Here is a 16,584-nt window from a genome sequence, read left to right as displayed (position 1 = left end):
AGACCCACTAACTCAGGGGTCAGCAACCTAGCATGCCATTAAAAATCCTGCCCAGCCCGGCCTGCTCTCCTCTGCCTTTTGCTCCCCACGTGGGGGCAGGGAGCAGAAGCATAGCCGTGCGCATGGGGTGGGCAAATGGCCCACTCTCCCGGCACGGCAAGCCGTGGGGTCTGCGCTCCCGGGCCAGAGTGCCAGCCCAAGCGCAGTGAGCTGCTGGCCCCTCTCTCACCTTCTCCCCTCCCCTGGAGGCCTGCCGCCGTGCGCACAGCGCTCTGGGGGGTCGGGGCTGTGCACGCTCGCAGGGTAGTGTTTGGCTCTGCAGGGAGGCAGAAACGCTCCCCGCACAACTGGAGCTCTGCTGCCGCGCGCACAGTGCTCTGAGGGGAGAGGCTGTGTGCTCCCACAGGGCAGCGTACCTGGCTCTGCGTGGAGCCTCATGGTCAGGGGACAGGGAGCAGGGTGGGTTGGATGGGGGGGGTGGGATCCCAGTGTGGTGGTGGTAGGTCTTTGGAGGGGGCAGTCAGAGAGTGGGGAGGGGCTGGATGGGGCATAGGAGTCCCAGGGGTGAGGGGTGGATAGGGGTCAAGGTAGTCAGGGGACTAGGAGCAAGGAGAGTCCGGGGGGAGGGGCAGGGGACAAGGAGCTGGGGGAGGTTGCCTGAGTCAGGAGTTCTGGGGGTCCTGTCAGGAGGCAAGGGTGTGGAGAGGGGTTGGGACAGGCAGGGAGGGCTGGATGGGTCGGATAGGCATGGGAGTCCCAGGGGTCTGGCTGGGAGTAGGGGTGTGGATAAGGGTCGAGGCAGTTCAGGGACAGGTAGGGGGTAGGATCCAGTCAGGGGACAAGGAATAAGGAGGCTTAGATAGGTGGCGGGGTCCTGGGGGGCAATTGGGGGCAGGGGTGCCAGGAGGGGGTAGTCAGGGGACAAGGTGCAGGGAGGTTGGGAGTTCTTAGGAAGGCAGTCACCCAGCCCTCTCCCCTGAACCCTGACCCTCCCCCCAAGCACCCCTGAGCCCTGTACCTCCCTCATATACACCCAGCCCTTTGCTTGACTCCTTCATCCCTCCCCCCATAACTCTAGCCCTGTACTCTGGCACCCCCTCACATCCCTCCCATACCCGATGCACCCGCCACATCCCCACCCCCACCTGGAACACCAAACAGGAGCTCCTGCACCCCCCTTCCCACATTCCCACCTGCACCCCCCACATCAAATGGGAGCTTTCCAGGTAAGTGCCCCATACCCGAACCTCCTGCCCCAACCCTGAGCCCCCTCCCTCATTTTATCTCCTGGCCAGACCCTTCACCCACAGCCCTGTGCTCAGTGCACTCTCACCCTCAGCTCAGTGCAGAGAGAGGAAGAGAATGGCCAGAACCAGGGAGAAGGTAGGTATGTGGGGAGGGCTGGGACACGACTGGCAGCGGGCTGAGCAGATCCGGCAGCCAGGATCCCGGCTGGTAAGAGACGCCGGATGGAACCCCTGAGCGGCAGTGGGCTGAGCCACTCAGTCCATTGCTGGTCTCGGGTCCCAGCCACCGGCCCCGCACAACCTGCTGCTAGTCTGGGGTTCTGGCTGCCAGACCCTTGCGAGCCAGGGTCCCGGCCGCAGGCCTCACTCAGCCCACTGCTGGCCTAGGTGAACAGAATCCCAGACCAGCAACAGGCTGAGCGGGCCGGTGGCGTAAGATCAACATTTTAATTTCATTTTAAATGAAGCTTCTTAAACATTTTGAAAACCTTATTTATTTTACAATACAACACTAGTTTAGTTATATAATATATAGACTTATAGAGAGACCCTCTAAAGAATATTAAAACATATTATCGTCACACAAACCCTTAAATTAGAGTGAATAAATGAAGACTCGGTGCACTGCTTCTGAAAAGTTGCTGACCCCTGCACTGAATTGACCATCAATCGCTCTCCCATTGACTCTGGTACTCCACTGAAGGAGAAGCACAAGGTAAATTGACGGGAGAGTTTCTCCAGTCAACCTAGTGCAATCTAGACACCGCTGTAAGTTAACCTAAGCTACAGCAACTCCAGCTACGTTAGTCACGTAGCTGGCGTTGTGTAACTTAGGTCAACTTAACCCCATAGTGTTTTTCTGTGAGAAAACTGAGCACCACAGATCCACCTCTGCATGTAAGGGTGGCTACAGGACATAGGGAGAAGATAGATACCTTAAATAAAAGTGAATTATAAAATACTCTCAAATGACCTTTAGAATAAAGAGACATTTGTGAGTAGATACACTTTGGAAAATAAGGGCATCAACCATACTGGATTTGCTTTAGAGGAATCTAGTACTAGTCCTTTTTCCATTGGGAGCCAGTGAGCAGTACTGGAACTGCCAAGCCAAAGACAGATGTCATGATAGATGGAACTTTCCTTTCTCAATCTAGCGTGTATCTATCATACTTGTGTGGCCCACATCTCTGTACTAACTGAGCACCTCAGTCTTTCAGTGCATTATCCTTACATGCATCCACGCCTGTGTCAAAGTTCCTCACACACTCTGAACTTTAGGGTACAGATATGGGGATCTGCATGGATACTTCTAAGCTTAATTACTAGCTTCGATCTGGTATCACTGCCACCATCCAGAATTTTCAGTGTCTGGATCACTCCCTGTCCCCCCAAAACTTTCCCCTCCCTGGGTAGCCTTGAGGGACTTCACTAATTCCCTGGCGAACACAGATCCAAACCCCTTGGATCTTAAAACAAGGAGAAATCAATCAGGTATTAAGAAAAAAAGGCTTTTAATTAAAGAAAAGAAAGGTAAAAATCATCTCTGTATAATCCGGATGGAAAATACTTTACAGGGTAATCAGATTCATATAGCCCAGAAGAACCCCCTCTAGCCTTAGGTTCAAAGTTGCAGCAAACAGAGGTAAAATCCTCTCAGCAAAAAGTAACACTTATTTTTGTTCTCTCAACTTGTAAGACTAACATGCCTTGCCTGGCTGTTACTTACAAGTTTGAAACACGAGAGACTGATTCAGAAAGATTTGGAGAGCCTGGATTGATGTCTGGTCCCTTTTAGTCCCAAGAGCGAACAACCCCCAAAACAAAGAGACAAACAAAAGCCTTCCCCCCACCAAGATTTGAAAGTATCTTGTCCCTTTATTGGTCCTCTGGTCAGGTGTCAGCCAGGTTTCCTGAGCTTCTTAACCCTTTACAGTAAGAGAGGCATTAGTCCTTAACTATCTGTTTATGATACCCTGTGAGATAGAGGAGAGAGTGCTATTATCCCCATTGGGCAGATTAGGAATGGAGGCACAGAGAAACTGAGGGTATGACTACACCGTATTTGGGAGCATGCCTCCAGACCAGGTAGACAGACTTGCGCTAGCTCCTCTCGAGCTAGTGTGCTAAAAATAGTGTAGTGGATATTACGGCATGGGCAATGGCTCAGGCTAGTCACCTAAATCCAAGTGCACACACCACACCCCGCAAACTGAGCTCAGGTAGCTATCCCAAGCCACCAACTGTACTCCACTGCCCACACTACTATTTTTAGTGAGCTAGTTGGAGCAGAGCTAGTGCAAGTCTGACTACCTGGGTTGGGGGCACACACACAGGCATTCTTAGATCACCCAAGTCAGAGCCCTTGGATCGTATTTCCTCATACAAGGGGGTCCTCTAAGAATTTTCTCCTCAGGGGGAAGACAACTGTTTTCCATTGGGATCCAGTAACCAGCACTGGTACTGCCAAACCAACTCCCTTGACCTTTCAGTGGACAATTATTCTAGATCATTGCCCATCTCTAAGGTACCAATAAGATTTCCCTATTTTGGGATTTAAAATGAGGAGGGTATTTCACAACATTATATTCTCAAAATAGTTCTGTCTGCCCTGAAGAACTACTTAAATGATACTGCTCTGACTGCACCAGAGCTGCCTTCTGCTGGTTAGTGCTTAGACAGAAGTCCTGCTGCTGTATGATGACTGGCAGCATGAGCTCTTTGCTTCCTTTGTAGCCCAACTTACTGAAAAGCCACATTTAATAATGAGCCAGGTTGAGAACACAGTTTTTATTCATTAAGTATCAGTGGGGTCGCCATGTTAGTCTGGATCTGTAAAAGCAGCAGAGTCCTGTGGCACCTTAAAGACCAACAGATGTTTTGGAGCATAAGCTTTCATGGGAGAATACCCACTTCCTTCATCTGTTAGTCTATAAGGTGCCAAAGGACTCTTTACTGCTTTGAAGGGTTAACATCCATGTGCATTTTATATAACAATCTGGTATATGGATTGTGCCAGCTCTCTCTCAGACCCAAAGTCCAGAGTTTGGTCAAGAGACCAGAGGCCTAGCAAACAGTGATTAGTTCAGAGGAAGCTGGGGTAAACAAATACTCTTGTTTTGCTAAAATAGGCCTGGTCAGCAAATTGCCAGGTGTTGGAGCTAAGAACTAAATAATTGTGGCTTATTCAGAGTTGCAAATTGAACAAAGGGCCCCTGTTTCTATTGTGTCAGTCTCTTCTGTAGGGAACATTCTTCCCACAGATCCAACCTTGAGTTTATGAAAAGTTGGCACATGTCAGTATAAGATATGGCATCCTTCCCCCTCTCTTCTCAGAGACCAGTGCCTGCCTTAAGACATAAAGGGGACAATCTTTATTGTCATATACTTTCACTGTTTCTTTGCTTTAACCCCTAGGAATGTACCTGGTGGACAATCAGAGGAGTTGCTCCATTCCTACGGACCCCAAACCAGAATTCATCATATATATTTTATACTAATAACATTTTATCAAAGTATTAATTAAATGTTAAATTGCTAACTTGAGACCATGGGCGGAGACATTATGTAACCTTTTAACCATTGGCTAATGTGCTATCTTGTTTTGCTACAAAACCTATCCCGGGGTGTGGAACTGCCTACCCCATCACTTTCCTCCGCCCATGGAAAATCTATATAATCAATTGTAATCGATTGACCGTGTCTCTGAGCCTAATAAGCCAGGTGACACTCCGCCAGCGCTGTGTGTAATAAACTTCTATGTTTGGCCTCTACACGGTGTGGATTTATGTCCTTCAGTTTGGGGGCTCGTCCGGGATACAAGTTTGTGAGCTGACTGACGATCTGAGACTGAAATCCAAAAAGAGGCGAGTATGTTTACTTTACCACCTCATTAGGCCAGGGATAGAAGTCTCTCATCCCCTTTCAGACACATCTTGTTTCCTTTTTTAATTTGTGTGAAGGACCTTAGACGTGTAGTCCAAGCAAAGGAGTTGAATAAGGGTACTACTTGGGAGGGAAGACTTGTGCAAGAGAGTTGTTTAAACAGTAAATGACCAAGGGGTGTGTTATGAAGGACTTGGATAACCCACCAGCAAGCAATTAGCCGCGAGTTAAGCCCAGGATTGGCTGAGTACGCAACCGGTAGGCAGTGCAAACTGGTGGTCCATTTCCTCATTGCACGTAACACTGCAAGTCCTAGGGGAGTGCCCCCCCCGGCATGTGACATACATGCTTTTGAATAGCACAAAGTCTCCAACCAATAAGTCCAGCACGGGTGTGTAACTGAAGACACACGAGGTATTAAAAAGGTGAGGAGACGTCCTCATAAAATTCAAGGCTGTGGAGAGTTGAGACCATAGCATAAAAAGGGGGAAAAGTAACTCCTCATAATAGGCTGAGAAGCATTTGGGGTGGGGTGGGGGAGAAGATGCAATTTCCCTTCAAGGTCAGCAGCCGGGGTGATGAAATACCCATGGTGTCAAAAAGGAGAGGCAATAATTAGTCCTCGAGAGTAACTGGAATATAAACATGTCAAAACTGGGCAGGCAGCAGCTAAAAAAGCAAACTACTCTGCAGCCGGACCAGAGACAGATGTGGTTACTTGGTGGAATCATCAGAAAAGTGACAAAACAGACAATGCAGTAATAGTTTTATTGGATATTCTTAACATAAAGGAGAAAGAAACTGCAACTTTCAGATCTCAAAACCAGGCTCTGAAAGATAAGGGCCTGTGCTCTAAAGTATGTAACTGTCTGGAAATTGGAAAAAATCCCAGAGAAAAAGAATCACCACGCCTGGGACACACCTCCAGACTGAGAGGAGGAGAGCACACTCCTGGCATTTGCCAGCCAACTGCTCCACCGATTAACTATCTGTGGGAAAACTCAGCAGCACAAAGCAAAGGGAAGGAATCAGAACCTCCTTCATACATTTCTTCGCATGACAGGCCAAATTTAAGCACCCACAGAGATAAAGGAGCACCACAAGGATTAATTGCCCCAGGGGAGCAAGTACAGCGTATGGCTCCAATCAAAATACAGCTAAGGAGGTTCAGAAATGTTAATGCGGAGGGTGAACCAGTAAGGGGACTTAGAACAGAAACAACTGAAATCTACCATCCCTTCATCCCCAGGAAAAACAGGCACTACTGTCTGATTTACCCGAACTCAAACATGGTAACAAAAATACCGAAGTAGTTCTGGAACAAGCTGGATGGCCTGATTGAAATACATGGCTTCCATAGGAAGGTAGCAGCAACCACACCCTCCGAGGAAACTGTAGTGGTTCATGCAGTCAGAACCACTACCTGCTTCACCTGCAATAAGCCTGGACATCTGGCATGTGACTGTAAAAACAACAACAACAATAAAATCAAAACATGCAGTAATTGTAAAAGGAGCTCGGGGGAGTAATCAACCCCATAGCTAGCTGCATTGAATGGGCTGAAGGGTCCAAACAGGAAAGATCATCTCAAAATATAGCCATAATTGCCAGTAATAAGATAATAATACTGGGGGTGGGGGGGAGTCCAGTAGAAGCCCTGTGTTCCCTTCACCCTGAAGTGTGGGCAACAGAGAAACAAGAGTGTGGGCTAGTAAACATAAAGCCTATATCTGTAGAAGGACCAACTCACAAAGCCCACAGGCAGGACCCAATTAAACCAGAAGCCGTGGAGGCAGTTAAAGATATAGTCACTAATTTGGAATCTAGAGAGGTGATTAGAAAAACCACCTCCACAACTAATTCCCCAATTTGGCCCGTCAGGAAGCCAGACGGGACCTGGAGGTTAATTACAGACTACACCCACCTTAACTGGGTGACTCCAAAGGCACACCCTATTGTGGCAAGCCCTGCCACTATTCTGAATTTGCTAACACCAGGACATTCAGTATTTTCAGTCCTGGATGTTGCTAATGGATTTTGGAGTATTCCCCTTGCAAAAGAGAGTCAGGAAAATTTTGCATTTACAGTAGGAGACCAGCAGTACACTTGGACCCGAGTACCTCAGGGGTCCCATAATTCTCCCTCCATCTTCCATAGGGCAATGGCAGAAGTAATAGCATGAGTGCCTTTGGAAGGGGATACTGTGATACTGCAGTATGCAGATGAATTGCTAATTGCCAGTTCAAATAGAAAGGACCATTTAAAAACCTTAAACAGACTGTTCATGTATCTTAGTGAGGCAGGACTTAAATTAAGCCCAAAGAAAACTAAATTGCAACAGCAGCAGGTTTTATACCTACGACATAATATATCACAGGGAGAAAAGGCATTCACAGTAGACAGAAAGCAGACGATTTTAGAGTTAAAAAAAACCACGGACAGTTAAGGAAGTCCGGAAGGTCCTGGGACTCCTTAATTTCTGCAGAACCTACATACCGGAGTACTCAGAAATGGTGGAACCAATTCAACCCTCACTAGAGGGGGAAAGCCTGCAAATGAGTTGTTAATATGAGGCACAGAACAAGAAGAGGCATTTATAAAAATAAAACAGGCTTTAGCCTCCACCCCCAGCCTGGGCTTACCAGATATAGGAAAGCCGTTCCACCTTTACTGCAGCCACAGCGGGACCCAGTACACAGCTGTGCTAACCCACCTTCAGGGAGACAGGTATATGCTACTGGACACTGTCTATCTACCATAAGACCCCCTGTATCCCATGGATTACCAGAGTGCGTAGCAGCTCTAGATTGTGCTACATGGGCTATGAAAGCTTGTGAATCATACACTCTCACAGGGAAATTAGTACTCCATACACCCCCATACACTTACTGATCTCAACACTGGGCAACTAAGATCTGTAACAGATGCCCGCAGGAGTCAGTGGGACTCAACATTGTGCTTGCAAAACCCTGACTTCTCCGTAGTAAGAGACAAGGGAATAAGTGTAGCCGAACGTCTGAACATAGAGGGAGAGGTACACGAATGTCTTATAGATAGAGAAAAGGAAGTGTTGAAAAGAATTAAAGAAAAAAGTCATTAGAGAATCCAGATATAGTTTTGTACGTAGATGGATCAAGCAAGTATGAATATGGAGTGCCACACACCGAATGGGCAGTGGTACTCAGTAATGGGACAGTGATAGCGTCAGGTCAGATGGAAGGATCAAAGCCAGCCCAAGAAGTGGAGCTAACAGCCCTCACAGAAGCTTTGAGAGTGGGGGAAGGCAAGAAGCTCACTGTATACACAGACAGCAGATATGCATTTGGAGTAGTACATGACTACATGGACGTGTGGTCACGCAGGGGTTTTATAACAACAACTGGCAAGCCAATTAATAATATGAAAGCAGTTCAAAGACTAACAGAAGCTGCCAAACTACCATCAGAACTAGCAGTAGTAAAGATAAAAGCACATAATAAGATCTCAAGTGAGGAACAAAAAGGAAATTATTGGGCAGATAAACATGACAAAGAAATTGCACAAGCAAATCCTATTTAGGTTTGTGCGGCTAGAGTGCCAGAAAAGGAAGTGAATTTAAAAAAAATCTGTATGCAACCATAAGCCCAGAAGAGAAGTAAATTGGAAGAACAAGGCTGTGTGTATAAAAATCACCTCTGGTATGGGCCGGGGAGGAGGAGCAAGTAGCCCCGGAGTGCATACAGGCTCAACTGCTCCATGCCATCCACTCTCCAGCTCATCTGGGGTGGAGACAAATGAGGGCTGCCCTGGAATACTGGTGGTGGCCAGACATAAAAAAAGATGCTTTACAATTTCTCAGAAGATGTGTGACGTGTGCACAAGTGAATCTGGGGAGAAGGTGCCTCTAAATCACCAACCACAACCAGAGGGACCGTGGCAAAAATTGCAAATTGATTTTACTGGACCCTTGCCACAAAGCAGAGAGTACACTTACATTTTGGTAATTATTAACAATTTTATCCGTTGGGTAGAGGCATTCCCAACCAAGAACTGTACTGCTACAACAGTAGCTCGAATCCTAGCAGAAGAAATAATACCCTGATGTGATTTGCCACTGTCAATAGACTGACCAAGAAACTCACTTTACAGGGCGAGTAATGTAGGAGGCATGGAAGGCACTAGAAATAAAGCAAAGATTCCATATACCACACCATCCTGAAAGCTCGGGAATGGTGAAAAAAATGAACAGAACAATAGAAACACCCTTAAACACAGTACTGGATATAGGAGAAGGATGGGTTCGTATGCTTCCTGCTGTGTTGTATCAAATCAGGGGCAGCCCAAACAGGCTGACTCAACTGACATCCTTTGAGCTAATAACAGGAAGAGCAATGAGAATGCCTAGCACTGTGATTCTCCCTGCTGGGGGGGTTGGGGCTTTTTGCAGACAGGTTGCAGAACTACATCAAGGCATTGGACAGAGAGTTGAAGGATTTATACAACCAAGTGAAGGAAAACCAACCCCAGCTGGATAACAGCAGTCTGGATAAACCTGCATTTAAAGTTAGGGATATGGTAATGTGTCACATTTACCCAAAGGTTAAAGAAATTTTAAAGCCAAGATGGCAAGGCCCTACAAGGGTCCTTCTGACTACTAATACATATGCAAAGATTGGAGGAAAATTGAAAACATTTTGGCATCACCAAAATCAGTTAAAATTGTTTAAATCAGCATCTGTCAATACTAACAATGTTTCCACAGATGTCTCGACAGGTAAACAATAAGAGGTGAAAGAGAAGGGACTGAAGGGTGACCAGGACAACCAGAATGACCATGGGGAGGCTTCTGCAGTGGCTCCTGCCATCCCTGTGGTGCACAAGGAAGAACACAAGTAGTGTGCCATGTGTGAAGGGGACTACAAAGTCTTGGGCTATCCCTCATTTAAACATAGTTACATGGCATATTGCCACGATAGCCTGGGAGGAAAAACACAGACCTCAATACTGGAATTTGTGTGGGATTTTGTGGGAAAAAAACCCTCAAACACTCATGAAAGATTATGTGCCAATTATACTGACATGGTGCCAGTTGAGGTTGGGCCTGCTGAATCAGGATGGGGCTTACCACCTAAAGCATGGATGGAGGTAACCCCAAAGGCGTGGCATACATTTGTTAAACGATGGCCCAAGTTAAAATGTCCATGACTGGTAACAATTAATCGGGTTATCAGAGACAGAGTGAAACCACTCAACTGTGTGTCATGCCCTGAACAAATCCCTGTTCCAAAACCAGGATTAAGAACGATAGGACCAGTCCTACCGGTTGTCACTTGGGTGGTATTCCACGCTTACAAGGTTGAGGTGCGCATTCATGCTTTATTTATTAACACACTCTCTCTCTGAAGAGCACTTTTCCACTTGCAAAATTTGACCTGTAGTTTCTTATTTCATGACAATTTTGCAACCGTAATTCGCAATAGTCTAAACTCAAAGCCGTAGGGCCCTAATTCTCCCTGCAGAGTTTAAAGAGCAGGCCTTCACTATCACTTTTTAGTTAGTTCTGAATGGATATAATGCTTATACAGCATGAAGCAACAATGAAAGTCATGCACTTTTTCAAGTAAAGATCAATGATCCCAGGGTAACTGCTGGAAATATTAAGCTACATCATATTAAAAAGCCTATACAATCTTAGAATTGTATAGTTTCTAAAAACAGGATCCTGCCACTCAGATGAATGTTTTTCCTTAGCATATTCTAAGAGATTTCTACACAAAAGCAGCCTTAAACACGAGGCTGAAATACATTCCTTTATCACTTAAGGAAAGAGTCAACATTATGGACTTCTTAGCCATTTAAACAAAAATTCTTCTAAGACACCTGACTAGCTGTAGTTTCAATTCTAAACTACTTTATGAAAGCCGCGTGAGCTGTCATTTCCTTTCCCAGAGTCAGGAATGTTGAAAGACAAGTGTTCAAAAAACTCTGACTACAGTATCTGATGCAGCCCTTGGAAACCCAGTGGAACAGGCCTACAGAGTTTACTCTGATGTCAAACATTGACAGTGAAGTTGAATGAAAGCGTCCTACCATTTCAATGCAGTGAAGCAGCGTGCATTATGCAATTCCATCTATAGCAAGCTCACACTTACGGCCTGCCTAGACTAGTCATTTCAAATGGACTGTTGCCATCTCCAGATAAATATTTTATTTGTAATAGACACTGGACTAGAGAGTGAAGCTTTGAGAGAAGTTACTTCATTATAAAAAGGATCTCCAGCCATCCTACAAAACACGTTGCCAACGTAACTGGCCGCCAAATTCACTCCTTCCTTTCCCCGAATTTCAAGAATCCACCAACACATTATATGGGTCCTTCTGACCACGCACCAGGCTTACACCAACAACTAAGACCGGAGAGCAGAAAAGCAGATCAGCGTTCAGATTCCGGTCTGAAGCCGCTCGCGGGCTGTTTTGACAAGCGGTAGCGGCAGGACAATGCTAACGCCTCAGCCCCCGCGGAGGATGACCAGCGCTGCGGCGATGCTGCGCCAGGACCACCTCAGTCCAGCTCCGCTGTTAGAGGCCCGGCCGAGCCGCCGAGCTGTCCCGGAGCGGCCAGCCGGGGCCTGTCGCCAAGGGCCATGCACGAAGGGAGGAGGCGGCGGCCCGGCCCGGCCCGCGCTGTCAGTCGCTCGTCGGGGGAAGGTCCAGCTTCACGCCCCGCCAGAGCCCGTGTCCGGCCAGGGATCTGGGACAGGAAGCGAAGCAGGGCAACGGGGGTGACCGCAACGACCCCGTGCGGCGAGTGCCGGGCGCGGGCAGCAGGACCCCCTCGGCCTGTGCCTCGCAGGTCACCTCAGGCCGGCCGGCCGGGGGCCGAGGCAGGGAGCCCGCGCGAGCGGCAGGGACAGCTGCTGGCGCCCCGCGGGGGGAAGGGGGGGGCAGACCCACCCAGGGGCGCTCACCCGACCACAGGGGACAAAAAGTCCGCGTCATCCTCCTCCGCAGCCCCGAACATGGCCGGTCGGTCGGTCTCGGCAGCGGGACAACAGCCAGGAGGCTCCAAGGTGTGTCGCAAAACCGCCTTCCGGCAGCGCCTCAGGATTCGCTCGCTTTCCAGCGGGGCCTGGGGGCGGGCCTTTGCCCCGCTGACCAATAGCGCCCGTCCTGGCCCCGGAGCGGATCGCCTTGCCCAATGGAGCGACATCCCGCCTTCCAGGGGCTGGCCCAGGCTCCGGCTCGGCTCCGGGGACACGTCCGAGGGGGCGGGGTCTGCAGCCCTTGAGTGGCCCCGGGGCGGCGGGTGAGTCTTGTGCTAGTGGCCGGTCTGAAGCGGTGAGTGGCGCGAAACCGGCTTGTCCCTGCTATGGGGGCTGGTCCCTAGGAGGGGTCGCCCTGCTCGAGCGTCCGAGCCGGGCCGGGCCCCAGCCCACGCGCCCTGGGCCGGACGCCTGGGTTCCTTTCCTAGCGCTGCCACCGGCTCGCCCGGGCCCTTCCTCTCTGCCACTCCCCCTCCGTGCGGCGGGGACCCGGCCGGCCAGGGAATGCGGGTGATGGCTCGGGAGCTGGGGTGTGGACACGTGCCCGCCGGCCCAGGCCTGGGTCACTGCCGTCTGTGCAGCGCTGGAGGCAGAGGGTCTAATCCCTCCTTGTCTCCCGGGGGAGCGGAAGCTCGTTGTTGCACGATGCCCACGAGAGCACGTTTCCGCTGGGATCCCCGGGCGTTCAGTTCCCCTGGGGGCAAATGTGGAACACAACAGCTGCTTAACTTTGCATGCCAGCCCTGGGCAGAGTTTCGGACAGGAAGTAAAAGTGCAGAGTAACCGAAGAGAATGACACGGTAGAGGGCGTTTAGGGAGGCAGATTGTACGTACTCACTTGGAGTTTGGCCAGGAACCTAGAGATTGCTCCATATTCTTATGAGAAATGTCACAGGTAATTAAACCCTGGGTCTTGCATCCCAGCCAAATAACCCCTTTTATAATCTAGTGCTCACTGGACCGACATGGGCATTGGTCATTATAGATTCAGAGGGAGAGGTACTCCAGGCTCAGCCACCAGCACCATTTTCTGCAGCACTGCACCCTTTCATTGAGGATTTTGTATCTGTGTGTTGACTGTCCCAGTTCTCTTTGGCTTATGAATTCTCACACGATCACAGCACAAGATGTAGCATGGCTATAGGGTTTTTGCGTAAAGTGCTTTGTACTTGAATTCTGAGTATACAACACTTAAACTGGTGCTTATTTGAACCTGACTACTGGCAGATGTAATAGCATTTGCATTTCAAGTTTTGTCACTAATACTTGGTTAGCATTTCTCAATGAAACCCCTCTGTGAATAAAGCTGTAGGGACAGTGTGTTAAGGGGAGAAAGTCATTAAAGTAATTTAAAACAAAATTCTAACTCCGACCTGGCTTCTATTCTGGGCCATGTGTTCCGTTACCTCCCACTTCCTGTTGAATTGTCTATCCTTTAACCCTATGTGGAACAATGCCTGATCAGAACCCCAAACTGTGGTATGATTCTGAGACTTGAGGTGCTCCAGGTTCATATGTGGCTTACACTGTTCACAAACAAATAGGAGTTAGGTAGCAGTGATGCACCAGGTTCTGACCCAGGGGCACATCCCTGAACTCATTAAGTTGTGGTGAGCTGAGTGGGTAGGTGGATGGAGCTGATTGGTAAGTCTATGGAGTTAGTCTGGTGTGGATGGGAAGGTTAAGCTGATCTGTTCTGTTTACTCCACTAACACAGGAGTATTGATTTCGAAGGGGAGAGCTAGGACTGCCCATGAGAAAATCTCCACATAACATTTTTTACATACCCTCACTATTTCAGTGATAGAGGTGCAAGTGCAGCAGGAGGGTCAGGCACCAACAGCGTGTCAAGGCTTTACTGTTTACAGGAGCACAATACTGCTTTTGCTTTGTTTATGAATCTGAGCAGTGACCATGTAAATCTACAATTTGCTGTGTTGTCGGAGGGATAATAAAAGATGTAGACAGTCCTCCACGCTCGGGCTTGGTTTGGCTTCCGAGAAATGGCCTAGAGTGCAGGAACTGTTGTGCAATACACAACTCTGTGATGAAGTTTTGCAAAAGTAAATATTTCAAGGAAAATGAAACACAAAATTGCTATTTTTCCCACCCTGTTCGTGGCTAATATTTGGAAAAGTTTGCTGATCCTGAAAAGATTTGTACCGGCCCTGCCAGCAAAGAAGTTGTTGCAAGACTTTTCATGATGATTTTAGCAGATTCTGCCTCTGAAAAGAATGCTTTTTTTACCCTTGAAAAGTAGAGATTCTTGTCTGCATTTAAGTGGCTGTAGTTTTGGCCCTTAGCTATAGCAGACCAGAGCTTAGGTGACATTGAAACTGCAATGGAACTGAAGTATGAGGGAAGGAAAAATAATAAGAAAAATTAGAATAGTGTGAGTCTAAGGTCTGATAACTTGTAAGTTGCTGTACTTAGCGTCAAATGCTTTATACTAGTAGTTCTAGTTCAGAGTTGGGCAAACAATGGCCCGTGGAACTGTCCTACCCAGCCCCTGAGCTCCCAGCTCCTCTCCTCTGCTGTTCCCCATCCCCACAACCTCAGTGCGCCATGCCACCAACGCTCCTGCTGGGCAGCACGGGCAGCATGGCTGGCTCTGGCCAGCTGTCAGGGCTGCGAGCTCCTACTGCTCTGAACAGCATGGTGGGGGGTGGGGTGGATAAGGGGCAGGGAGTCCCAGCGGCAGGGAGCAGGGGGTGGTTGGATGAGACGAAGATTCTGGGGGAGCAGTCAGGGACGGGGAACATGGAGGCGTTGGATAGGTGTGGCAGTCCTGAGGGGACTGTCTGGGGTGTGGATAGGGTCAGGGCAGTCAGAGGACATGGAGCGGGGGGGTTGGATGGGGGTGGGATCCCGGGAGGCAGTTAGGGGTGGGGGTCCCAGGGTGGAGTGGTCAGGGGACAAAGAGCAGGTGGGGGGTTGGATGGGTCGGAGGTTCTAAGGGGGGCAGTGAGGCGGTGAGAAGTGGGAGGGGGCTGATAGGGGGCGGGGGCCAGGCTGTTTCGGGAGGCACAGCCTTCCCTACCGAGCCCTCCATTGTTTCGCAACGCCGATGTGGCCCTTAGGCCAAAAAGGTTGCCCACCCCTGTTCTAGTTTTTACTCTTCGCAGTTTATGATCAATCAGATCATAGAACTGGATGGGAAATTGAGAGGTCATCTAATCCAGTCCCCTGCACTCAAGGCAGGACCAAGTATTATCTAGACCAGGGGCCAGCAACCTTTCAGCAGTGGTGTGTCAAGTCTTCATGTATACACGCTTATTTAAGGCTTTGCATGCCGGTAATACATTTGAATGTTTTTTAGAAGGTCTCTCTATAAGTCTATAATATATAACCAAACTACTGTTATATGTAAAGTAAACAAGGTTTTCAAAATGTTTCAGAAGCTTTATTTAAAATTAAATTAAAACGCAGATCTTATTAGTTTAGTGTGATCCTTGCCCTTGCTTTTCCTTACTGAGTTTTCCAGTGTCTGGTGGCACCTATTTAGATACTTTAAGCTGCACACAGGCTGAGTTTTATAAGTTGATAACCGGCTAGCAGGAGATCAGTGACTGGAACCCCAGACTGGCAGTTGAGGTGAGTGGAGCTGGCGGCTGGTAGGGCTGAGCAGGGCTGGAAGCCTGGACCCTGTCTGGCAGGGGGCCTGCACTGGAACTCCAACTGGAAGCAAGGTGAGTGGGGCTGCGGAGGGGACCCTGGCTGGCAAGGGGCCAGCAGCGGAAACCCCAGAGCGCGGCGGGCTGAGCAGCTCAGCCTGCTGCCTCACCGGTTCCTGCCAGACCACCAGCAGGTGCTGAGTGGGGCTGTGGCGTAGGGGGACTCCGTCTGGCAAGAGGCCAGCAGCGGAAACCCCAGAGCGCGGCGGGCTGAGGAAAACCCTCCCTGGGTTTTCCACCACCAGCTTCTTGCCAGCTGGGGCCTCAGCCTGGGGTTCCTTCCCCCAGGCCAGCAGCGGGTGCTTAGTGGGACCCCGGTTGGCAAGGGGCCAGCAGCGGGAACCCCAGAGCAGCTCCTGCCAGCTAGGGTCTCAGCCCACCGCCATCCTGGGTTTCCTTCCCCCAGGCCAGTGGGTGCTGAGTGGGGCTGCGGTGGGGAGGACCCTGGCTGGCAAGGAGCCAGCAGCGGGAACCCCAGAGTGGCGACAGGCTGAGCAGCTCAGACTGCCCCGCGTGCTGTCATAAATCGGCTTGCGTGCCACCTTTGGCACATATGCCATAGGTTGCCGACCTCTGATCTAGACCATCCCTGACAGGTGTTTGTCCATTCTGCTCTTAAAAATTCCCAGTGATGGAGATTCCACCACCTTCTTAAGCAATTTATTCCAGTGCTTAACCACTCTGACAGGAAGTTTTTCCTAATGTCCAACATAAATCACCCGTGCTGCAATTTAAGCCCATTGCTTTTTGTCCTAT

The 16,584-nt window shown here is 49.2% G+C and overlaps 2 protein-coding genes across 15 annotated transcripts in view; one reads left to right on the top strand and one right to left on the bottom strand.

Moving 5' to 3' along the window:
* FKBP15 (FKBP prolyl isomerase family member 15) overlaps nucleotides 1–12,142 on the bottom strand; it is a 108,881-nt gene extending 96,739 nt beyond the window's left edge. For 6 of the 9 annotated variants that reach the window (XM_050926468.1, XM_050926471.1, XM_050926472.1 and 3 more), the window contains exon 1: nucleotides 12,080–12,136. In XM_050926468.1, coding sequence (XP_050782425.1) covers nucleotides 12,080–12,132 — 53 coding nt within the window. In that variant the 5' untranslated portion in view covers nucleotides 12,133–12,136. Of the gene's footprint in view, nucleotides 1–12,065 lie in introns of all 9 variants that reach the window. The other 3 variants (XM_050926474.1, XM_050926475.1, XM_050926473.1) reach the window with 1 other exon arrangement.
* A 221-nt stretch (nucleotides 12,143–12,363) lies between these two features.
* Nucleotides 12,364–16,584, top strand: part of SLC31A1 (solute carrier family 31 member 1) — an 86,572-nt gene continuing 82,351 nt past the window's right edge. For 2 of the 6 annotated variants that reach the window (XM_050926575.1, XM_050926572.1), the window contains exon 1: nucleotides 12,408–12,449. The gene's annotated coding sequence lies outside the window, so the exon portion shown is untranslated. Of the gene's footprint in view, nucleotides 12,450–16,584 lie in introns of all 6 variants that reach the window. The other 4 variants (XM_050926573.1, XM_050926571.1, XM_050926570.1 and 1 more) reach the window with 4 other exon arrangements.

This window comes from Gopherus flavomarginatus, chromosome 17 (assembly GCF_025201925.1).
Source record: "Gopherus flavomarginatus isolate rGopFla2 chromosome 17, rGopFla2.mat.asm, whole genome shotgun sequence".
In the NCBI taxonomy this organism is placed as follows: Eukaryota; Metazoa; Chordata; order Testudines; family Testudinidae; genus Gopherus; species Gopherus flavomarginatus.
Note: the sequence above shows the minus strand (reverse complement) of the source record. Positions and strands in the feature narration are given on the sequence as shown.